This window comes from Bactrocera dorsalis, chromosome 1 (assembly GCF_023373825.1).
Source record: "Bactrocera dorsalis isolate Fly_Bdor chromosome 1, ASM2337382v1, whole genome shotgun sequence".
NCBI lineage: Eukaryota > Metazoa > Arthropoda > Insecta > Diptera > Tephritidae > Bactrocera > Bactrocera dorsalis.
This window is the reverse complement of record NC_064303.1, coordinates 112,839,124-112,864,461: the sequence shown is the minus strand read 5'-3', so window position 1 is coordinate 112,864,461 and position 25,338 is coordinate 112,839,124. Positions and strand designations below refer to the sequence as shown.

The 25,338-nt window shown below is 37.9% G+C and overlaps 1 protein-coding gene across 2 annotated transcripts; it reads left to right on the top strand.

Moving 5' to 3' along the window:
• The first annotated feature begins 118 nt into the window (after positions 1 to 118).
• On the top strand, positions 119 to 25,338 carry LOC105230739 (histone acetyltransferase KAT7). 2 transcript variants are annotated; one of them, XR_007423456.1, is made up of 8 exons: positions 119 to 274; positions 328 to 2,003; positions 2,070 to 2,442; positions 7,255 to 7,342; positions 13,658 to 13,815; positions 13,961 to 14,056; positions 14,223 to 24,315; positions 24,773 to 25,338. XR_007423456.1 is itself a non-coding variant. In XM_011211702.4 (7 exons), the coding sequence occupies exons 1-7, from the start codon at positions 254 to 256 to the stop codon at positions 14,337 to 14,339; spliced, it is 2,529 nt and encodes an 842-aa protein (XP_011210004.2). In that variant the 5' UTR covers positions 119 to 253; the 3' UTR covers positions 14,340 to 25,338. The 2 variants fall into 2 exon arrangements, 1 of the variants encoding a protein (XP_011210004.2); XM_011211702.4 differs by having other exon boundaries at positions 14,223 to 25,338.

Sequence of the window (25,338 nt, the reverse complement as noted above, 5' to 3'; positions counted from 1 at the left end):
TCTTTCTATAAAGGGAGACATTCATACACAAACCAGAAAATTTTGAAAATACGTATTTTTACAAAGTCTGTATACGAGTTCTTACTAAGCTTAATCTGTACAGATTGTATTGTGAATGCTATTTATTTAAGAAGTAGCATTAGTTTACAATTTTCACAATTCAATGGTTCATATAAACAAAGTAAATTTTTACTAAAAGTGGAACTTATTTAATTGCGCTTTTATCATTGTGCACGGTAAAGAACATAACAAAATGTCGTCTTTCCGGAAAAAGGTATTAAAAATATTTCCTTCAATACAACCTATTTAGTAATGAATTTCATTTAGAGCACCAGCACAACAGAAAGCAGTTCGAGTTCCTCATCCGGCAGTTCTTCCAGTGGCAGTACTAGCTGCTCTAATTCTGGCAGCAGTTCTTCCGATACTGAATCAAGTAGTTCGGCTGATGAGAAAAGTGGGGTTGAAGAAGTCCCTTCAACAACTAAAAGCCAAGCAAATACTCGTCGTAAGAGTTCGGAATTCAAAACCACTGCAAAAACAGATAATGCCGATAAAGCTTCTTCTAATCAACCAGTTTCTTCTAAAACACGACCAAATAACAGTAATACAACATCCTTGCGACAAACTCGTGTAAGCAACCCATCAAGTGATGAAGAACTTCCACTCAGTAAAAAGTCGACAAGACCACCAGCAACAGGCAATACCACACAAAAGCGTAAACTTTCGGCATCAAGTGGAACTGCAAGTCAAAGTCAAGGTAATCAACGTACTACGGGTGGAAAAGCGCCACAAAACAATTCTGGGAGATCAAATGCGCAGGCAACCAAAAACTCTGGAACTAATCCGAAGTCACAAAATGTTACAGCCAATGCCGATACCGGCGTAGATGGGAAGAAAAACTCGGCTGCTAAATCACCACACAGATCAGATGACTCAGATCGAGATGTATTTCCATCTAGTCGGAATAAGACTGAACGTAAAGGCCAAGTAAAACTCTCAGCGCAGGCTGGTACTACAGCAGTTGGTAATAACTCAGATAATCGGTCAAAGCAATCGAAATCTAAAGTACAGCCTAAGCGTAATGTGGTTGCGAAAAGTAAGAATAAAAGTTCAGATGAAGACGAAGATGAAGAAGATTCTGAGTCAGAAAGTGGAAAATCCACTACGTCAAGTGAGTCAGAAGCAACTGAGAGCAGTAACTCCTACGATACTCAACCCGTAAAATCGGTTAAAGGGAAACGAGCGCCTACTGCTGCAAAAATTACGAATTCTGATTCGGATGATGAGGCTCCACGTAAACTTACCCGTTCACTTAGCACTCGGCGTTCCAGGCAACAACAGAAATCGTCTGCTGGCGTTGGTGGCGGAACAGAGAGTGAATCTGATGCCGACTTAGATATGGAGAAGCACTCTCTATCCAAGAGCCCCGCTAAACGTTGCGTTTCCACCAGTGGCGGTAGTAAATGCAAGGTAAAGAAAGAGGCTGGAGTCTTTGGAACAACACCGGCCAAACCACGTTCACTGTCACCGCCACAACATTTAGAAAAAAAATGTCCCATAGAAGGATGTGATTCTTCGGGACATTTGAGCGGTAATTTAGACAGACATTTTTTACCAGAAGCCTGTCCAATTTACCATAATATGTCGGCATCCGAGTGTAAGGAACGTGCTAATGAGAGACAATTACGAAATGAACGGCGCATGCTTACCAATGATTGCAATTCTACTAATGCCGATGGAAGTAATCAAAAACAACGCACTTCTGAGCAAACCGAATTTTTGACGAAGATACGCGAATCACGAACGAGATTTCGTCCAATCGCTGCAGCAATAAATACAGAGAAGGTCAAACTTGAAAAGGACTGCACTGATGAAGATCGAGAACCTAGCCTAATAGGGTTAGTACCCGATTACGATCTACAACTGTTTCGCGATGCCCAAGCAATCGCTTCCGAAAAAGTTGAAGATGAATTGAAAGACCTGCCTGTGGGAAAAGGCATTAAGTAAGTCAATAAATATAATAAAAAAAATAAACTATAAAAAGTAAATTTATGCAAATTCTTTTTCAGATATATAACAATGGGCAAATACAAGATGAAAGTTTGGTATCAATCTCCTTATCCCGACGACGCTGCGCGTCTACCTCAAATGTATATATGCGAGTTCTGTTTAAGATATCAAAAATCTGAAACTGGTATTAAGCGGCATGCCGAGAAATGTGTATGGCGTCATCCGCCAGGTGACGAAATATATCGAAAAGGCAAATTGCAAGTGTGGCAAGTAGACGGTAAACGTCACAAACAATACTGTCAACATTTGTGCCTCTTGGCGAAATTCTTTTTGGATCATAAAACTCTGTACTATGATGTGGAACCATTCCTTTTTTACATAATGACCTTGGCTGATGTCGACGGTTGTCACACGGTTGGATACTTCAGTAAGGTAAGTTAAGTTCAGGCTAAATAGAATTTTCATGAAATTAGGTATATACATACATAGGTAATATACATATACATATACATATACATATGTATGTAAGATCAGCCTACTTTTCGATTTCGAATTTGTTAATACCAAACGTTTTAAAATTTGGTTTTTGATAAGAAAACTTGATAAAAGTAGTTTCACATATGTATGCGTTTGTATATACAAACATACAACAAACATATATGTATATGTACATAAATACTAAAAACTAAAAAAACACTGAACTTTTCTGTTAAAACCGAATCGGAATGCGGATCAAATCTGTATCTTTTCCTACTTATTGATTGATTTTCTGATAGAAAAAAACATATTATTCGATTTAAGGGAAGGAATACTGTAGTATCTGTAATTATGCTTTCCAATACAGTCTTTTTCATACATGTTACCGCTAATCAAAATTCCAATAAGAAGTCCAATTGGGTAAAATTATTTAAGTTGAGTGAGATTTTGTTTCTTAAAAAATGTTTTTTAAGCTTCGAATCATTAGATTTGAGTATGCATACATACATACATTCATAGTACATATGCACATATATACAATTCTCATTTTGGTTTCAAAAATAGTAACTGTATCTGTATGTTAGGGATTTTTTCACACCCATAATACTATACAACCATAGTAGTATGCACTTTGTTCTTGACCATACCCAAAAATGTTGTAACTGTAATCGTAAAATGTGCACACAATTTGCGCCTCAGTTCCTCGACCTGCCCCGACTACAATTCGTGGCTGTTTGCCGGAGCTTCTGATGTACGCGCATGTCTGGATCACGGCTTTGGTGTGAGAACAAATTGCATGAACAGCGACCGGCATGTGGCAAGAGGAGGTGATGACCGGCACGACAAAATATCATTGATTTTTTTGTATTGCAGTGGTGCAGTAGTAGCCGGGAATGCATATAACGACTCGAGAGAACAACAGCAGACTGGGTTTGTGTTACAAATTGCGCATGCCGCGGTCTTACTGTGGTTGCCAGTGACTGGCGAGGCACCACTGTGTTGTTGTTGTAGCGAAAATATTTCCCAAAAAATTTTGAGGAATACTTGGAAGTTTAACAGAGTTAAATAACCGTGTCCCTGACGGTCATACGGACCGCACTGTCGTGGGTATATGGTACCAGGTGGTCGATGCTTGGTATAGTCTGTCCAATTCATTAGCTATACACTTCCATAAGAGTTACCAATTAAAAACCTAAACCCTTTTTTTGAATTTAGGAGTTTCGGGCCTCAAAAGTACGTCCAGGTCTACACGCATGTCTGCTTACCTCCTTTCGAATAAAAGAAAACCGCGTAGTTTTCTACTATTTTGTCAAACATTTATGGATACTCACAGCCATTAGATTTCTTTTTTTTTTGTATTGGCTTACGATCTAAGAGCAGGTTGACGAGTAGAGTAGGTCGGGATGTGCGCTGTGATGAATGTGTGATTTGGAGTTGTTGTATGGACGCGTGTGCACAATGAAAATGAGGGTTTCGGAGTGTTACTGCTTCGCCTATGCTTTTGTGGTAGGTTCAAAGCTTTGCATTCTATTGGTTGCCGAATCGTTGACGAAATTCGCTTCAAACCAGAGGTTGAGTAGCAGCCACATGCACGTATATAAGTGGGAGTTGTAAGCATTTATATACTTATATATATGTATGTATGTATATATAAGTAACAACATTCCCACACATACATATGGACGTTTTTCAATGGGTATTCCCCTAGGAATGAGACTCCACTGTCACAAACAACAAAATTCTCATTCAGCCAGTGACCCACTCAAACCAGAAGCACCCGCTCCACGCCATCAAGCCATGGCTGGCAGACATTAAAGGCAGACGGTACTCGTTTGCTATGCCAACAGTAACGACAACGACAACAATAATAACAATGGAAATAACAACAAACGACAGACAAATCGCAGACGATTGGGAAGAGAGCAGACAAGTGAACGCGAGCCGTAGTCAGTATCGACAATAATAGTCTCGGATTCGGTCTCAACCACTGCCTCTCCCATGGCCCGTTCGGCATGCAAGTCTATGTCTATGCACATACATACATATGTACATATGTATGTAAGTTTGTAAGTAAGTAATTTACGTCGTCGTCGCCAGCGCAGACGCGAAACCGGAAGCTTCGGATTGCAGCCAATGAACGACGAGCGGCATGCAACCTGAGTGGGGAGCAGGGGTTGTGCGCGCACAGTTGCTCTCTGCGACTGGGTGCAACGTAATGAGGTCGTGAACCTTTTCGTGCATTTCAGGGAGCACCTATGTACATATGTATACGTACGTAACAATGGAAAATCGCCATATCTATTGGCAAGCTGGAGTTTAGAGGCCGGGGAAAACGGTTGCGCTGCCCTGGACGTTTGGGCAGCATCACAAAGGATGCAGCAGCATAGAGCAGCTGCAACTTACTCCATTTTGGTGCCGTTGTTACTACACAGGCGTCAAATTTTCGGTTGTTTTTGGAGCATTTGTACTTTTCTATTTTTTGTTTGCATTGTTGTTGTATGGATATTTCTGTCTGGCTTTCGAGTTTTCGAGTGCAATGGCATGGATACCGGCATGCCACTGGTGTGAGACTACATTCGCCCCACTTAAAGGATGCTGACATTGTCTCCGCCGGCAGTCTGAACAACGTGGTGGTTGTTTTTTTTCGCAGCCGCGATCGAGTGCTGGTATGGGCCAGGATACGTATACGCCCAGACACAACCTAAATTTATGTACATAGTACGTTCATGGCACATACTCACATGCATAGATAGCGAGCTCTAGCCGCAACGGCGGCGCCCTTCACTTTACACACCACTTAAGTGTCTACTATCGATATGTTGTGGTCAATGAACCCCGAAAATGCAAACTTTTGTGTGACTGTTCAAAATTCTGTTCCTTGTTTAAATTTGTTGTGAAAAAGTCTTTTCTATTTTTGGCTTGTTTCATACATGTATGTATGTATGTATAGAATTTTATTAAATAATAAACCTTATAGACAGTAAAGGCGTTTTTAAAAGGTTACAAAATTTGTAAATTAAATTGCAGAAATGAAGCAAATGTTATTAAAGAAAAGAAATTATACACCAAGCTGAAGTATAAGCAACTTGAGCTCTTACTCCATATCCAAAATGAAAATTTTCTAAAAAAAATGGTTAGCTTTTTAAAAAGTTGTTTCTTAAATCTTTTCTGTAAATGTGTATTTGTTCGTTTATGGGGTCATTCTGGACTTTTAAAGTAATTTTCATACTAAATTAAAAAAAGTAAAACCTTTTTCCTTAAAAATTGTGTATATGATTTTTATTGTCATTTGAATAATAAACAAAAAAATCGTCGAATTACAGGCCGGTGGAATGGTGACTGTAAAAAAACTGTTGTTCGTGGTTGATATGATGAGTAGTGATCTAAATCAAACAAATTGAAAAAAATTTCATTAGGAATTATGTCGCTATCGGATTGACCTTACGAAAAAAAAATATTCTCAAAATTCGACGTGAAGAAAATTACTTCCTTTTATTTCACCTTTTCAAATTTTTTAAAAATTAAAATTGAAATTTTTTTAAATTTTTTTTTAAATTAAAATTTTATTAAAAATTAAATTTTCCATTTTTTTAAATTAAATTTTTCATTTTTTTAAATTAAAAATTTCCATTTTTTAAATTAAAAATTTCCATTTTTTTTTAAATAAAATTTTAAATTTTTTTCAATTTTTTTAAAAATTAAAATTTTTCAATTTTATTTAAATTAAAATTTCCCAATTTTTTTTTCAATTAAAATTTTTCAGTTTTATTTAAATTAAAATTTTCCAGTTTTATGTAAATTAAAATTTTCCAAGTTTTTAAAAATTAAATTTTTCTAATTTTTTTAAATTAAATTTTTCCAATTTTTTTTCAAAATTAAAATTTTTCAGTTTTATTTAAATTAAATTTTTCTAATTTTTTTAAATTAAATTTTTCCATTTTTTTTTCAAAATTAAAATTTTCCAATTTTTTTCAAAATTAAAACTTTCCATTTTTTTTAATTAAAAATTTCCATTTTTTGTTATTAAAATTTTCCAATTTTTTTAAATTAAAAATTTCCAATAATTTTTTAATTAAAATTTTCCAATTTTTTTAAATAAAATTTTCCAATTTTTTTAAGTAAATTTTTCCATTTTCTTTTTAATTAAGATTTTCCAGTTTTTTAAATTAAAATTTTCCAATTTTTTTTAATTAAAATTTTCGAATTTTTTGTAAGTTAAAAATTTCCAATTTTTTTTAAATTAAAATTTTCTTAAATTAAATTTTTTTTTTTAAATTAATTTAATTTTCCAATTTTTCTTAAATTAAAATTATCAAAATTTTTTAAAAATTAAAATTTTTTAAAAATTAAAATTTTTTTAAATTAAAATTTTCCAAAAAACAGGAGAAATGTGTAACAAAATTTGTATCAAATTCAAAAGAATCCTTTGAGTAGAACTTGAGATATCATGTCAACCACCTCAAAACATTGTTTCGAGAAAAACGCGTTTAAAGCCTTGTCGTCCGTTAAATCGATCCGGTTGCCACGACATTAAAACGTTTATAACATCGGAAATAATTTGTATTTTGAAAAATCCTTTAAGGGAGATATTTTTGAATATTTAAAATATCGAATTATGAAAAAAATCGATTTTTTTCAAATTTCCACATTGGAATCTGTTCGTTTATCTGTTAGCAAAAAGCTTTGGAAAATTAAATTTTTTTAAACTAACTTAAATTTGCAATTTATGGCTTCACATTTTTTATTTAAATTGCTTGTTTTTTTCAGGAAAAAAACTCGTTTTACAACGTTTCGTGCATTTTAACTCTCCCACCATATCAACGGAAGGGTTACGGGCGCCTACTGATTGACTTCAGTGAGTATAATATACATACAGACATCTACATAAATCTTGATTATAAATTATGAGTATAATTTTTAATTTAAATATATTAAAAGTAGAAGCCATAAGTGTTGTTTGGCGTAAAGTATGGTCTTTGCTATGGTTTTGCCGTAGACTATGCTTAGTTCCATTTTATTTCAAGAAGTACACTTCTCGAAATACTTAAATACAATATAAATTCAGTGTATATATTCTAGGGTTTAAGACCACCAAATTTTTCATATATTTCATTATTTATAATTTTTTTCTCGTAACCTATTTTAGTTTTGCATTTTTATCAGTTCCCTTATATTTTGTTATAGTCTCCAATGGTGTTCGTGTAGAAGGAATATTATCCAATAATGAATGTTGGGTCTCAAGATGGGTGATGGAGTTGCGAATAGTACGCTCAGTAGGCCATACGCTTTTGAAAAAAGTATTTCTACTTGGATTATATTTATTGGTGAATTACTGTGAAAGCTCCCAAAGGATTTTTGAGAGATTTGAGTTCCAAACCTCTTTCAAGTTTATTATTTGTTTTTGTATTATTTTTCAAATATTTTCTTAATGCCTGACTAAGAGATATCTTTTTAGGATATATAGAATTAATAGTTTGGGTTATTACGATCTCTCACTAAAGTCCAATCAACAGCTACAATTTCTTCTCGTGAGACTCATATTATATACCTGTGTTTGTTGTTAATATTAATATTGAGTAATATTGGCTTGTGGACAATGCTTTACCGTATATAAAATCGGCTCGGTATGGTTTCGTAAACTCGACTTTTGTAGGAACCGATACATTGTACCTGGAACCAGTTGCCTGCTGTTGCTTCAAGCATCCTAAACTCTTACAGGAATATAACATTAAACTGCTTTCCCCTAAACTTCGCTAAATATGTGGTATTATGTACCGTGATTAGTCACTTCATTCATTAAAATATGAAAAAACAGCAAATAAGCCGATGAGTCAGAAATGCAATTCAATAAACAGCGCGTTGCTGAGTTATTCATTTCCAGACATTTTCGCAAATTATTGCCACCAACATAAGTACATATATATTTTTCCAAAAGCACGTATGTATTTATACATATTCATTAATAAAAATTATTAATAAATTTTTTGATTTCTACTTGGAAAATTCATTGCTAAGCCACACCTACTGCTGTCACTGCAACTGCTTCGGTTTTTGGCTCTTTGATGGAGATGTGTTGTTCGACTATTCATACAAAGTGTCTGCAAGAACACCATCAAAGACAGAAATGCAGTATAATGCGAAACACCCATGCATACATGATTATGTATTATATTATGAGTAAAATTTTAGTCTCCGTACATACATATATACTCGTTCGACCCAAAAGGAAATTTGGGGTGGGTTTCTGGACAAATCGCTGCAATATTATTAAGGCAAAAAGGAAGTTTTTAAAATAATATTGGGTTTGCATGTTAGAAAACTACAGTTTGGTTAATAGTTTCACGGATATTTCCACTGAATCCGTCGAAAATCGATACCGTTATCCATTTGCAATCGACTCTACGCAACCGAAACTGTTTATGAGCTCTATTCAGGTCAGCTGGCACGAATATTCCTTAAACCTATAAAGGAATGCTTTTTACTACGGCAACCACATATCCACTATTTTTAAGAATACTTGGCAGTTTTGATACAATATAATATTGTACTTTCCTCCACGCCTGAGTGCTTGTTTTTCCAGCAGGGCTAAGCAATGCCCGCGCGTACGTGTATAATCTTACATATTGCTGTATCGCCGCATATATGTATAGTCGTTCTTTAACCGACGCCCATCCCCGCTCATTGAATGCATGTGAATCACAGTGCAGCGACGGTGCAACGCCTGACAATCACCAGCCATAACAACAAGAACAAAGGCGAAAGCATCGGCATACCTTGCCGGCTTGAAATTTGCGGACTTGTCGCCTCGTCGCTTTTCCTTGTTACCGTGAGCCGTCGACTGGGTGTAACGTGCTTGCCTTGCGTGTACATATGTACGTATGTATGTATGTGTATGGTGGCGGTCGTTTGTTGGCGCTTGTTGTTGCTTGTTCGCCACACACAGACTGGGCATACGTCTGCGGCAGAGACGTACAGAGTTTCGTTTCGTTTCAAGCGACATTGACCTTACACCACTTCACATTGCTGATATTCTCGTGTTTATACCCAAACTCATGTTTGGGCTTATGTGCCATTTGCCATTGCGAGATACTAATTTAATATATGCACTGCACGAATATACATATGCATACAAAGGTAATATATATTTACACACACACACACACACGCGCTCACATACAATGTGTAGATAGGTATGCAGAAAAAGTCATATATCAGTTGTAGCGCCATATCTGGCCGTTCGTGTGGCGTTCAGATTCACTCTGGCGTGTGGTCTGCACTTACCGGCCTTTTGTTGTTGTTGTTATGCGCCAGCTCAGACAGCCGATACACACAAATTCAATCGTTTCCCGGGCCCAGGCTGGGTCTGTTTCACTGCTCAAATGCGGAAGGAGAATCCTTAAAAAAAGTCTTCATAAATTGCACAAAAGTATTTGATACATACAAACATATTCACACATATACTGATTGCTATGTGCGTATACGCACTTAGCCACAGAGTGATCTGCCACTAGTCCGCCAAGCGCCGTTTATTTTACGCAAAATTTCAGCAGGTTTTTATTAAAATATTTATTTGAATAACGATAAAACGCTGAATGCTCGAGTTTCCTGAAAATTTGATCTAAAATTTGTTAAAAAACCCCCGAAAAGATCCAATTCAGTTAGCTACATGTTGATATTGATATACGTATGTATTTGTATGTCCATATACTTAAGTCCAGTTAATGTATTAAGTCACGGAATTGAGTCCAAGGTGATGTGAATACCACTTGAACAATTGAAACTTCGGTAATTTCCGCTGCCAACAACTCTTAGGTATGGATCGAGGGATCGTGATGTTTTGATGAAGCGCGGAGCCGCCTAATTGCGATTCCAGTCAATTCAGTCGGTTAATTGATGATATGACATTGAAAATGTTTCATGGAGAAAGTGTCGAAATGCTTTTATTTAGCCTTTTTAGGTATTTTTTAACACATGCTTTACGGTTTTTTTAAATTTTCAGCCACATTTCATCGAATTTTCTGAGTTGGTCCGAAGAATTGGTTTTTTTTCACGTTCGAAAAACTGCTTTATATTGCACTAGGCTAAAGTGGTTACTAAAAACTAAAAAAGAAACAAGTGGGGGAGGGTTAAGTTTGGGTGTAACTGATTTTATTCTTTCGTAACTGGCAAGGTTCAAAGCCTGGGAAACATCTTCAGTTGTTGGCCAAACTTTATATTAAACTAGAGAAGGTGCGGTCGTGATTTCATCCATTTAAGGCAAGAGATACACTCTTATTAGAAAGAATTTCTGCATTTCATTAACATTTCCTTACATATTAACCGATAGTTGCGGAATAAAGTTAACCGGAAGATCGAAAATATTTATGTTAGGCATATGGTTGCTATGGAAAGTCTTGACTGCTTTTACTCATTTTTGGCACAATTTATAATTATTATAAAAATGAAAGAATCATTATTGAATATAAGTAAGTGGGGTCGTCAACCGCCCATTGTAACACTGTCTTATAAGAAAGTAACCTCACATACACCAAATTTGATTGAAATCGATCGAGTAATTCCTTAGATCTAGGATTTCACCTAAAGCGTTGGGATGTTTAGGTTGCTGTTCACAAGAAAGGCGGTGTGAGCCTCGTTTGGTCTCTTGAGGACTTCCATGTAAAACTTGGCGTTGACGGTTTTTTCCACGAGGAACACGTTCATGGTGGACGATACCTTTGATATCAAAAATTACAATGAATGCCATCGAAACACACCACTTCTAGCTAAAGAAACATCTGGGTTGATGTGGCAGATTTACCAAGTTTCACACAGAATTCAATCGCGTACCTCTGCTTTAATGAACGCTGCATTTTCGGCTCACACCACTCACAGAAATACGTCACGCGAAAATGTTTGTCCAGACTCTCCAGGTTCTCGGAGACAACTGACCAGCCGCGCGTTCGTTAGCTAGGAACGCCCTCTAGTACAGTCGCGGCGGAAGAAAATCAGTTCTATTACTTTCCGGACAAACCCTGTATCATAAGATCCTAATATCTGTGGGAGGTAAAAATTTAGAAGAAGCAATTCCAGTATTAGTCGAGGTTTACATTTGAAAAGCAAAGTTTTGATGGTCGTATATATACTTCGTGTATTCATACTGAAGACTACACCTCTACTATTCTTGTTGTTCGACTATCAGAGGGCGCTACTTGTTTTGTCTGTCGGAAATACGCTATCGGATTCGTTATCCTTCCGCGAAAGACGAAAGCCTCTAAAAAGCTTAATTGCTAATAAAAGCAAACATTATCATGCCGAGGCTTTGAATCCTCTACCCTCCGTACGAATGTTTTTCTTACGACTTAAATAGAGTTTTTTTATATTCATGCGAACTAACCGGCTTGTCTTCTTTGTCTTTGTGACTAAGTGCGTACAAAATTGTTCGTGTTGAAGTGTTTACTCTCATTGACGAAAAGTTAGTTCTTTGTTGTGCCGGAGCAATGCAAATTTGGCAAAACTCGCGTTTATTAATAAATCTACAATGCGTTATTGCGTTCTTATTTTATTGATTTGCGTAATTGTCATTTTGTTTGTGTTGACAGTGGCGGCGACGGCGACGGCGGCGGAAGCGGCGGCGGTGGCGACGTTGCTGGCTGATGACGGCGCAGTACATAGTGTTGAGCAGACAACAAAGGTCAGGACAGGTCACAATGAAAGGGCGTCGTCCTTGTTATGGTACAGGCAACAAATGATTCGCCGAATACCGGTTACTTGTGAATTTAGTTGCGTAAGGCCATTTCAGGCGCATATAATGCATAACAAACGTTTCACCAAATGCTAAATTGGCAAAATAACGTAGAAACGGAGACGGCACAAACGGCAGTGAATACGTTTACACGCACTCTTCTACCTTCAACGGCATTTTAGGCATATTTCTTGGCGTCAATTTGCCAATACGAGTTTTCAAAGCATACTGCTAGGCGTTAATACCATGTGGTCCTGCTAGCTGCTTCTTCTGCAGTCACCGTTCAGTCGCTTGAACTGAGTACTCGGTTCTGCACTTCGGCTCAATAACACTTTTGGCTACGCCTGCACATGGATCGATAAAGTCGTCTCGTCATTCGTCCCCATGCCCCTGCCGCGCTTGTACGCGTGCAAGTGCTGTTTTGCTTGTATATATGCATGCGCGTATGTGCGTGTGTATGTGTGCAGACTTCAGTGCTTGTGTGCTGGAAAGAAAAATCAAAGCAGCCTTGCTTTCGTTGCCTTACGTAGTAGTATTACTCGCACTCGGGGTGTACCACCATGCGGGCGTGCAACCGGCTTTTGGAGGTATGTGGGTGAGCGTTCGTCTGCCGCGAAATGAAGGACAGGGTGTGGCAGAGCAGAGCAAGCGCTGCAGCAGTGGTGCTGCAGTAGACATGGCTCGCTCGTGTTGTTGTGCGGTGCAACGCACAGAAAGAATTCAACCCCGTTTACCGTTTGAGACTTGCACAGCAAGTTTCGTGTTAAGGTGAGTTGGGGTTCCGTAGAACTTCAGACGCCAACCGCCAAAAGCATAAATTGCTACAACACAAACCCTACAAAGCACTCCCCCATACGCTGCGGTGGCAAATGTAATTCGCTGACAATGTACAACTCTTTGTATGTGTGTATATATGTGTGTTTGGATGTGTATGGCACAAAGTAAGGAATATTATAAGCTGTGCCGCAAACATATACACAAACACACGCACCGACCTATAAGGTGCGTGGGTTGAATGGACGCTTGCTGGCGCTGTCGCAAAGCTTTTTGCAAAAGTTGAATGACGGAATAGAATTGTGCTGTTCCTGCAACATTCGTCCGCTCGTCCAGGGTTTTGCCCGTTAAAGCGTTGTAGTATATAAATAAAAGTATTTGTATATCGACATTTGAAGTACTCATCCTTAAGTTTGGTCTGTCTAGACGCATGTGGATGGCGTTTTATTAATGGGGAATGACAAAGTTGGTCAAAACGCGGGGTTGAGGAGTGCAGCAGACAGGCAAAAAACATTATTCATTGAGTTTGAGGGTAGACACGTGATGCCAAAGAACTTGAAGGCGTTCACACGATGACCCTGTACTCTCACTAGTTATAATACAAATCACAAGAGTGTTGTATGGAATTGTATTTTAACAATTTTTATCATTTCTTATTTATTCACACTTACATAGGTTACCTGCTGACTAGAGTGGAGGGCAAAATTGGATCGCCGGAAAAGCCACTGTCGGACTTGGGTTTGATATCCTATCGGTCTTATTGGAAAGATGTGTTGCTGGATTATCTGTGCACGCGAACCGGAAATACCTTGAGCATTAAAGACGTATCGCAGGTAATATGCGCAGCATGAAAAATAAAATATTTTTTTATTTAATATATATTTTTTGAATCGTGCATCCTTACGAAAAATCGGTCCATAAGCATTATCTTCTGCTCACGAATTATTTTTCGTTCTTTATTTATTTTATAACGTGCAGGAAACGGCAATATATTCATACGATATCGTGAGCACTTTGCAAGCCTTAGGCATGATGAAGTACTGGAAAGGCAAGCATATCGTACTTAAGAAGCAAGTGAGTACATACCTAAGTATATAAATGAAAAAAATTACATTTACAATCGTTCAAAAATGTTTACTTTAGTTTATTGAGTCTTTAAAATAATTTTCTAATTTAGTTTGTTGAACCTTTAATGAAAATTAAAACAAATTTTCTTGTATTATTTTTCTTATAATTTAAGGATGTACTCGACGAGTACGAAAAACGTGTTAAGCAAAGAGGCAATTTTCCGAAAATCGACGACAGTTGTCTGCGTTGGAGCCCTTTTGTGCCAACACAAACTAATAACTCCCCATAATAGTAGGTTCTAACTTCTCGTACGGAGGCGATAGTCATCATCTACGTGCACTGATTAATCTAGTTAATAAATATAATTTTATGATTAAATCGTGGTTTAGCAACAGTGAATATATTAAGCAGCGGCTTAACTTATTAAATACTGTACAAATATTTATCGTGTCAACTCACTCTCATAGAGAGTCATAGTGCAAGCCACTCGCGTGAAAATCACTGGTTTTTTGCTTTCCTTATAAGCTCTGAACTGTCTTTAAATTTTTTAAAAATCCTTATATCGAATATGAATGGCGTTCAAAACAATTGCACAAACATTGTATATAGTGTATTAGTAAACCAAATATTTAGATAATTATTAGTGGGAGAGACTCCACTCGACAATTCATACACAATTTTTAAAAAGCAAAATTGATATTGTTAAATTTAAAATATTAATTGTAAAATATATAATATGTAAATATTGAAATCTGTAGATATAATTGATAGTTAGTTTAAAGTATGATGATAAATCTTTTTACAAAATAAATAAACTAATTGCATTTTTAATTTTACTCAAAATTGCGATTTCTTTTAAAAATAAATATCAGATATTAAATATATATGTATTTGCATTGGTATGAATGTACAGGGTTTGTCTGGAAAGTAAGACGGCCGATTTTCTTCCGCCGCAACTGTTCTTCGGAGCGTGTGCGCAACGACTGGATTCGGTAGAGTTGTCTCCGAGCAAAAGTGAAAACGATGCTGATTGTTTTTTGACATCAAAGGCATCGTCCACCATGAATTTGTTCCTCTTGGACAAACCGTCAACGCCAAGTTTTACGTGGAAGTCCTCAAGAGACTCAAACGAAGGGTCAATCGGAGCCGATTGTAAATTTCATCATGGCAACGCCCCGGCTCACACCGCCTTTCTTGTAAACAGCTATCTAACCAAGGCCGGGATCCCAACGCTTCCGAAGCCGCCTTACAACCCAGATATGAAACCAAGGAGTTATTTTTTTTGCTTGCCTGAAAAGGCAACAATTGGTTCAATAATTTTTTTGAAATCGACTCAGTTCTATTACTTTCCGGACAAACCCTGTAACATGGATGATTTCTAAGATACAAATTTTCATGTGTTGTCTCTTATTAGCAGAACTATAAGCTTCAAACATTCGCTAACCCCCAATGGGAAAATTCTATCGTTAAGTTTGGAGAGAGTATATCTAAAAAATGAGGGATATATACATATATAAAGGGACATTTGAATTGGTCAACGTGTTTATAATCTCATAACTCTATAACTCAAGATGTCTTCAGGTTACCTTAATGATCTCTAAGTAGTCTAGTAGACCTATAAATACTCCATAGAAACAGTTGCAATAATTTTTAAATATTTCATAGGACAAACTTATATCGATATATATGCATACGTACATATAGTTATGCAGGTAAGATACAAAATTTTGATAGTGGTTTATGAAATATTAAGAATGGAGTAAGCAGTGATTCACAACAGACGAGTGATTAGCCAGTTGGGGAATGATAAAAGTTCGCAAGTTCGTCTGTCGAATTAATAATTTTACGTTATGTCTATACCAATATTTTACGTACTTTTCACTTACTTATGCTAGATTCGGGGAAAAGTACTTTCTCACATGCTGTACTTCTATGTATACGTAATTAACAATTAATTATTTCATAATTATTATGAATTGTAATATCTTTTTACATCACACAGGTTTTTAAGCTTTGAAATCAGCTGATGATTTTGGCTTGGATCCTCCCATGCCATAGAGCCGGCACCAACGTCAACTTTCTTGTGTTATCGAAACTTTGTGACTCCCCCTCACTAGCAATGCATTTAAAGCACAGACATGCATGTGCAACCGTTGCAAGTGAGAAAACCTCGCATTCACCATACGCATGTAAACATTCGTGCATAATCGGGTTTCGGCGCTTGCTCACTACCATTTACAAACAAAGCGGCAGCAAGAGCAGGAGCAAGAGCAACAGAATCAGAAAGAGCAAACTTAAATACACCAAGAATATGGTCATAACAACGGTCGTGGTGGTTATGGTTATGGTGGCGATGACGATGACGACGACGATGACTTAGTGGCTGCAATGGAGTCGTTGTCGCAGAAGTAGACAGAAGCAGCGGCGTTAACAGTGGCAGTGGCAATGCCGATGGCATTTGTTGTCCAACAAGAAGTATCTGCCAGACAGGAGACGTGCGACGGGTTTCGCCAACATTCTCGTTACAAGCGGCAACCAAATGAGTGAAAAAAAGTGTGTGCCCCTGCATGTATGTATGTGTATGGTACATACAAAAGGTATATAGCAAATAATATGAAAAAAAACGGCGCATTCGTACGCGATTACCGGCATTGGCAAACGACGGTGGGAGAAATACTCGCTCGGTCTCCGACACTCTGGCACTGACAGTATCTACACACTTGATTTAGAACTGGGTAGCAGCTAGCTCTCTGGACGCAAACACAGACGAAGCAACGACAGAAACATACATATGAACACATATATATTTACTATACATATTAACATTCTGTGTGCAAGTAGAGACACCACGAAGCTTATTTGTAAACGCGAACCGAAAGAAATTTTATGGCAAATAGCTGGCTCTGGTTGCTTTTGATTGAACAGCGGCACCGAGTAACACTCATTTGATCAGACACAGCCGGTCTGAACGGTTCGTCTTAAAAATAGTCGCTCGAAGTCAATTAGCACACAGTGGTATTCACAAACATAGAAAGAAATTCACTTACCAAAGCATTCAAACTGGAAGCAGACATCAAGAGTTAGTCAGTTACTCAGTTAGTCGTCAGTCGCAACAGTACACCAGATGGCCAAGCAGTTATTTAAGGTCGTCGCCGAGTGCAAACGCCGATGGCAGACAGCTGATTTTCCAAATGGTAGACATGGAGGGGAGTGACTCTATAGTAAAAATTAAACACACAATTAGCTAAGGATCAGTTGGAAGTGCTGTGGGCGTTGTTTACACGTTTCGAAAATGAGTTGAAAAAAAGAACGGAAAAAACGCAGACTTATCGGATATTTTTTGGCATTATTTAAATATTGAAAGTATTTCCATTGTTGCCGTGTGTACTTGTTTGCACTGTTATTATCGTCATCGTCATATGACGGGCGGCATTGCGGCAAACGACAAATGGGCATTGTGCACTGCGGTTCAGTGCTTGTGCACATGTATTATATATTTGTCTGCATGTATGTACGTTTGTAGTGCGAAGTATGTATTTTGTATGGACTAATGTGTATATAGGCGGCGACGTCAGTCTGATTGTGTTCGTGTTCTCGCTAAATACACTTGTGTTGGTGCGCGTATACGTGAGCCAATGAAGGAACGGCCAACAAGATAGAAAAGTGAAGACAATTCAATCGGAAGTGCACTTCGACCGGAAAAAGCAAAGGAATTGTGAAATTCAACAAGGATGGCCCCCAACTTCGGCCGTGGTAATGCACTTCACAGTGCGACCTGTGCACGCTGTGGGACAAAAGCGGTGGAAAACTTCGAATTTTATTGCTAGTGACGATGGAAATTTCCCGATCAGTAAGCCAGCAGTGATACAAATTTCGAGCACTCCACAACGCATTGGTCTAGAAAATCGAGATGGTTGATTATTATTAGTCGATCTATATGATATCAGCCTTGCTCCGGTACTACGTATTGGTCCCAGTGGTGACTACATAGACGCTGACGCAAGTGTATAAGTTGCCGGCGTTAAAAAATCTACACACCCGCCCAGCTGACACGAAAAATACTAATGAATAAGTGGGACCTGGTGCCACAATGACAAGCGCCGCAGCAGCGGCATATTTAAAAGTAAAATAGCAAAGTTTTGGTGATAAACACGCATCCGATTAAGCAGCTAAATAGCCAAATAGTCGGTAAATAAACATACATGTACGTGTGATGCGAGCAATAAATCATTTATTTATATGCACAAGTATGTGCGTGTGTGCGACCACATAGAGATATGCAGAGGAATGTAGAACATATGTGCAGCGACGTATTATTGCTCATATTTTGCCAGAAGAAGAATATTGCAGAGGGATGGACGAGGTGCCGGCTGAACGACATCATGCGAGTATTATGTAGAAAAATGGCCAGGAGGAGGACAGCGCAACTCACATGTTTGAACGACATGTATCTGAAAAATTAATTTTAGACTGTAGATTGCTAAAAGAGACAGTAAAAAGTTTGAAAAGTCGTGCACAGATCGTGATTTCATACGAAAAGTGGTGGCGTATGCGAAATAGGAATGCGGTCGTTCGAGGGAAAGACAGCACCAAAATCAAAATAAAAAAAAAAAACAAAAGCAGAAACCGAACCATAGAGAATGGCATAAGTGACGGCAATACAGAACGAAATGCGAAATTCTTGAGTAATGAAGCATGCGAATATGTGAGTTAAAGTGCGAAATACTGCCGAAGGAGTAGAACTTTAATTTCATCTTTTTTGCTTAATGTTAAAATGGTTAGTGCCACATAAACGTTTACTATGTATATGAGTAAGTGGTAAAGGAGTGAATGTCTGCTTTCGTTTTAAAAACGCGAATTGCACTGAGAAATCTCGTCATTATAGCTTTAACTTATTGAAGAGAAATTCGAGCGCTTAGAAAGATTACACAGTTTATCCGCTCAAGTGTAGGTTGAAATGTTTAACTATATATTGTGTATTTGTATGCATATTCGTATATCCGCATGTCTGTCCGTGTACTTAAAATTGACGTTAGAAACAGTCTTTTGTTCTTTTGCTGCTACCTCTGATTTTTCACCATGCGGCACAAAGTGCCACCCATACTTGCACGCACATAATATAATATGAACGCGAACGCAAATACAAGCCCAAAGACCGAAGACCGAACCAGATGGAAGACAATGGAGGCAGACAACGGCACAGTGACCGGTCTGAAAGTTTTGCGAAGTTGAGTGCAAACAGCTGTAGCTGTGTCGGAGTGTGCATGGAGCATACGCACACATGCATATAAAAAATATTCACTTATATATCAATAAATGTATATATTTGGATATATTTACATATATATGTATATGTTTATGTATGTATGTGTTTGTGCTTGTGCGCTTATGCGTGGCATTCACTGCTGATTCGTCACTTTACCGGTAAGTTCGTTTAATATGACTTATATATTTTTTCTACACTAACTCCATTCATTTGTTGTAATGTGTATATGGACTAGTATGATTTACATATTTACATTTATTTGTATATTATAATACATTTCGTTTGCAATATACAGTGGACACGAATAAGAGCCAGCGTGTTTAAAAAGCTCATGCGAGCGACAAACTGTTGGCACGAGAGAGAGAGGGTGAGAAGAAGAGAGACAGAGAGTGTCACATTGATTGTGTGTGTATGTGTGCAATTTGTAATGTTTTTGTTGTAAAATATGGTGGGTCCATTGCAGGCAGACCATGAACATCCCGATGCATCATCGTCTGCAACATCATCATCATCATCGCCATTATAAATGACTTCGTTATTGTTGCCGGCATGCAACGACTTTTTACAATTGTACATACTCGTAGCTGAAGACATACATATGTACATGTGTATGTGTACTTGCTACGCCCTGCCGGTAGTCGTGCAAACTCCAGCTAAAAAGATTATTGCGCTTGTGCCCCACCCAAGTAAATGAAACATATGTACATACATACATATTCATCCTTTCGATAGTACGAATATAAATTTAATTATGTACGTATATTTTAGAGATTGTATACATACATCAACTATTCACATTTGCATAAAATAACCTCATCCCGGCTGTTGTTTGCCAAACATTTCCGAACCTCGAAACTTTTCGCCAAAGCACGTTCGGCTTAAGCCAAAGAACCTTGGATGTATTGAAGTCAGCATTGCGGGGTAAACTACATATACACATGCCTGTATGTATCTAGTTGTGGGTATACGTTTGCGCGACATTCAAAATATTGGCAATTACTCATTATAGTACTCAGCGCAATCGCGAACTGTCGTCATTCCAACCATACAGCCGATGTGCGAACCAAGTGGCTCGGTTTTCACTTAGGTCACCGACTGCGCCAATACATATGTACATACATACACACACACATACAAGCATATGTAAATACGTAAGCCAAAATTCAGCAAAATAACTACTTTGTAAAAAAAGTGCAAATCAAATCGAAAATGAAATACGAGCACCATTCAATGTGTGTGGAAATATCTCGCTTCCTACTAGCCAACAATTTTCGGCACTGCGCGCCTGGCTTAGTGTCTAACTAAATGTTGCTTACGTATTCACGGTTAGTCTTGGAGGTAACACGAAGTGTCGCGGCCACCACAAGCAAGCAACGATTCAATTGCAACTACAACTTCTTTACAATGCCATTGAAACTTTGAGATATTCACACGTTCCGCCAAGAATTCGCCGAAATTCAAGGCTTCAAACAGCAAACACATTCATACAAATTTGCTTCTTACATATCTGCCTATATGCCTTGAAGCTTCGAACGTGTTCACATGTTAGTGGTCGCTCGCAGCATTCGCCTCTCCGTCTTGCTTTCAGCTGCTCAACAGACGATTGTTAAGTGAAGAGGTGGCCAGGCTTCGACTGGTGTCGTTCGGGCTCCAACAAGAGGATCGTGGCACTGCTGATCGGTTGGTAGTGTGTAGCCAACCAACAGCTGTCGCCGATCTGCCGAGCGCTTTCAAGCGTAAAACAAATTTTTGGCAAAATGAAAAATGCGAAATTTTTACAATACAAAAAAACTTCATATACATACATACATACATACATATTTGCATGTCAGTGTACAAGTATATGTGTTTGTAGTCGTAAATAGCGAGAAGGGGGGTAATGAAAATTTGCAAATCGGAATTCGCCAAACACGCGGATCGTAGTGAGTACACAACTCGCGAAGCGTGATCTGAAACTTTGCGAAATTTTCAAGTAAAAGCAATATGGCAGCCGCTGAAGTCGGCACAGTGCAAAAATGTCTGCCAGCAGTTGATGAGGTGTGTGCCGTCTTCGTAGCGGCGGAAACAGCTGAACACGAACACATATACATAGACGATTTACCGAAGGAAAAATTAATACGATGACGAAGACAAAGACGAAGAAGTTCTGCTGAACGAAGAAGGAGAAGTCAAAAACTAAACAAAATAATACAAACATAAATAGATACGTGAGCGGAAAGCTGAAATTGAAGCTCAAGCGCTACTATAATGTATGCGTCGGCAATTACCTATGTATGTATGTATGTATCTATATCCGAATCATAACCAACGAAAAAATTTAAGCAACAAACATACACATACAAGTATGTATGAATCCCGAAGGTGCGTGTGTAGTGGGGCACGTGTCGTTCGTAGATACTCATTAAATCGTGTTATTTTATTTTTTATTTGTTCCTGCCTTTGTGCGCTCTGGAGAAAGAGCACAAACTCGTGTATATACATATACATGAATGTGTGTGCGCTCGGTTATAAATGAATAATTGCAGCACACTGTGCTTGAAATCAAAAAGCTACTCTCATCGGAACAGGCAGCACCAACGGCAGTCGGCAAGCAACGTTGTATCGCACAGTGATCGCTTTTATGCCGATGTGTTTGTGAGTAAAATTCAAAACTGTTTTAATTTTGTTCTTTTTCAGCTTATTTTTTTTTTCTTTGGTCACTCACACCGATTCGTAGCGGCAATGTGCGAATTTGTTCGCTAGCACGACCGACGACATCGTTTGCTTAGTAACAGCTTTGAGCCCGGACGGCCAATACCTCCTCCTTCGGTTGGTCGTACGGTCGAACAGCTGGTCGGCGAAAAAATGGGAAACTATGTGTGGCCAGCAACTGCGAGATCGGCATCTGCGACAGAGGAGAGCAATACAAATTTAGAATATCAGGGCCGCTACGTCTTCTGGCATTGCAAGTGTATTAGAGACGAGCGGCCTGCATGGGAAATACACACGGTAACTCTACAGGATAAACTTCGTGACTTAATTGGCGGAAGTTGAATTCAGTGTTAAGTGAGCGAACGAGTAGCGGGTTCACGGAAATGCCGACCAGATGATGTCATGAGACAGTGCCCGTGTGAACGGTTTGCCAGTAGCTTCGTACTTTGGTATGTATGTACATATGTATAATGTGTGTATGTTTGAAAATGGGAAGTCTGCGTTCGGTTTTGATATAAATATGGTTAAATATGTGTATGTGTACTAGACCGTTCAACAAGTAATTTATGGTGCCAGCTAGTCAAGAAAGACCATTTGCATAATTTCGTGCTCTGCACTCGGAGCCAGAGGAATAGTGGGCAGCAAACGCAAGCCAATACTTAGCAGTCAGGTGTTGAGGGAAGCGAGACATATACACATACATGACTTTTGCAAATACGAATCGCTGAAGAGAGGCGAGCAGTATAACTTACCACAGCTAACAGCTGCCGGGGATGTGGCTGTGTACTTTCGCACACCGATACCGCACAAGTTTGTTTAGGTGTGAGTGCAGAGCGCTCATAGGTGAAAATAATGGCATGACTAATTTATAATTCCAGACGAAGTTCGGTATCTACATATTTTTCTTGTTATTCTTTTCAATCCGTCGATCAGGTTGAACACGAAGCAAGTCATCTTGATAACGAAGCGAATTCCAACTCCAAGCTTCGTTGATTACGTGCAGAAATTAGTGAACGAAATTTGCAGAAACTCTCACACATATTTATAAAAATGGCAAAGCGAGAGAAGATGACAAAGAGACGCGCACACAAACGAAAAAGTTAAATACTTTGCGGTAAGCTCTTTGAATGTGAGAGCTGGGAACAAGGTAATAAATAAAGAGCGACCAGTGGACGTGAGTTAATGATACCCAATTAGCTTGCCAGTCTGTCAGCTGGTAGTTTTGCCGGATGTGACGAGCACAGGTCGGTCGACTGGTGAGTAGTTGTTTGCTGAGTTTTCGCACACAAATCGCGGACTGGTGTGAGACAGCAAAGAGAGCAAGCCTCGTTGAAATAAATGTGCTGCGAAAAGAGAATATATGCATACAATTGGGCATATTGGTGTGTATATGTGTATGAAGTCATCCGGAGACCATTCATGGGGCGCTAACGAAGTTGAAAAGCAGATCGTTAACCTTAAAGCTTCTCATGGAGAGACCACAAGGTCGTTTCCTTTGGATGATCAACTGCGGTCGACACCAGGTTGTGCCACGGTTACGCGTTGGGCAGATGAGTGGGTAGGTACGAATAAACGAGCTGAAGCACGTACATATGTCCAATATATATGTATGGAGGTATGTGCATGCAGTCACACGGAGTCACGCTGAGTAATCGTGCAGCCAAGTGCAACTGCTGTTGCCAACTGCAATTGCAGCTGCAGTTCAAGTGAATGAGATCGCATGTTTAATGCTATGCAGACTTCCGTGCATTTTTGATGCATATTCCATTTATGTATGATTTTTTTTTGGTAATTAACATTTTGGCAATCAACGCTTTCAACTGTGAAGTCAAGTACTTTGCGCGCTAATCAGTGACCGGGGCTGGGTTGTTATCTAAGGCAGTCAGGTACCTGAAGTAGCGCGCGAAGTGCCTGTCAAAGTCAACAGAGTCTCGTCATATATTAAACAGTGAAGTTGCAGCGACCATTTGCACATATTCACACCTGATATCTTAAGTGACTAAGTGATTTAATTCCTAATAATTCAATGAATGTCCCATGTCTATTGTACTTCATCAGGTGCTCTGGTGTTCGGGTTACCCGGCACATGTTGAAGTACATTCAATATGAGACTAAGTTCGACGGTGTAATTAATGGAAACTTCGATAGCTGTAAATGTAATGTAAAAGCGCAGCGTGGACGCGGTAAATTTAGACAACTTACGTATGTATGTACTATATGTACATATGTATGTATGTATATAAGCGTGTTTCACTTAATCTTTGTATTAATGGCAATGACTTCATTAGAAAAGCATAAATGATATGAGGTAAGCGTATACATATCTACATACATATGTACATATGTGGGTAATTAATCACTTTTGAAAAGAATAAAAAAAAACAAAAACAAAGTATTACATCAATAGATGAAGCTTTCACCTTAAAATAGAAGATGTTAACACTTATTTATAGTATTTGACTAAGCAATTTCGTTTATCTGGAAAATTGAGAGACAATCAATACTTTATTTCTGAAACTTTAAATAACACTTAAATTTTTCTAATAGTTTGTATATTTGTATTTGTATATGCAATACCTATCGATATTACGTTAAACAAAGAGCTATTAAGGTAAGTGGTTCACCAGTGTTGAATATAAGACTTCTGTTCGCGCATGGTAGGTTGAAAAAGATGAAGAGTGCAGAACAGCTCTAAATATTGTTTTAAAAAAATACTAAATAAAAAAGCGCACAGCTGTTTATATAACTATAACTATCATTTATAGCAGATTTTCTTCAATATAATGAGAGAGAACCAGATCTTCAGTGAGCATCCGGAACAATAAATCTTATCACCAAATAGGAAATGTATGCGGCTAATTGGCAGATGACTAAGAACACAAGGACTTTGTTTAGAAGTAAAAGTCACCAAAGCAAAGCGTTCGAAAATCGAAGTGTTTTTTCGATCAACATCAAATCTTAATATTCCGGAAGTGTGGCAGTTGAAAATTTTTATTTGTAGCCTACACAAAGGCGCAAAGTCATATGTGTGTACCTATAAGCTTATTGTATGGATTTTTTATATTTTATTTATTTATTATATAAATGTGCATACAAATATTTTGTGTATTTTGCATTAAATGGATAATAAAAAAATATTGTATTTAAATAAATATTAAAATGTAACATAAAGATTTTTATTTCCATGTGTTTAATATGCTGCCTTAAGAAAAACTAAATGAGACGAAAATTATGGTAATAAATCTCTTTGAGACTTTTTATAAAGACTCGACAAAAAAAAAAAAAAACTTCAAAAAGCAAAAAGTTAATCTGTGTAGAGTTATAGTAAGAT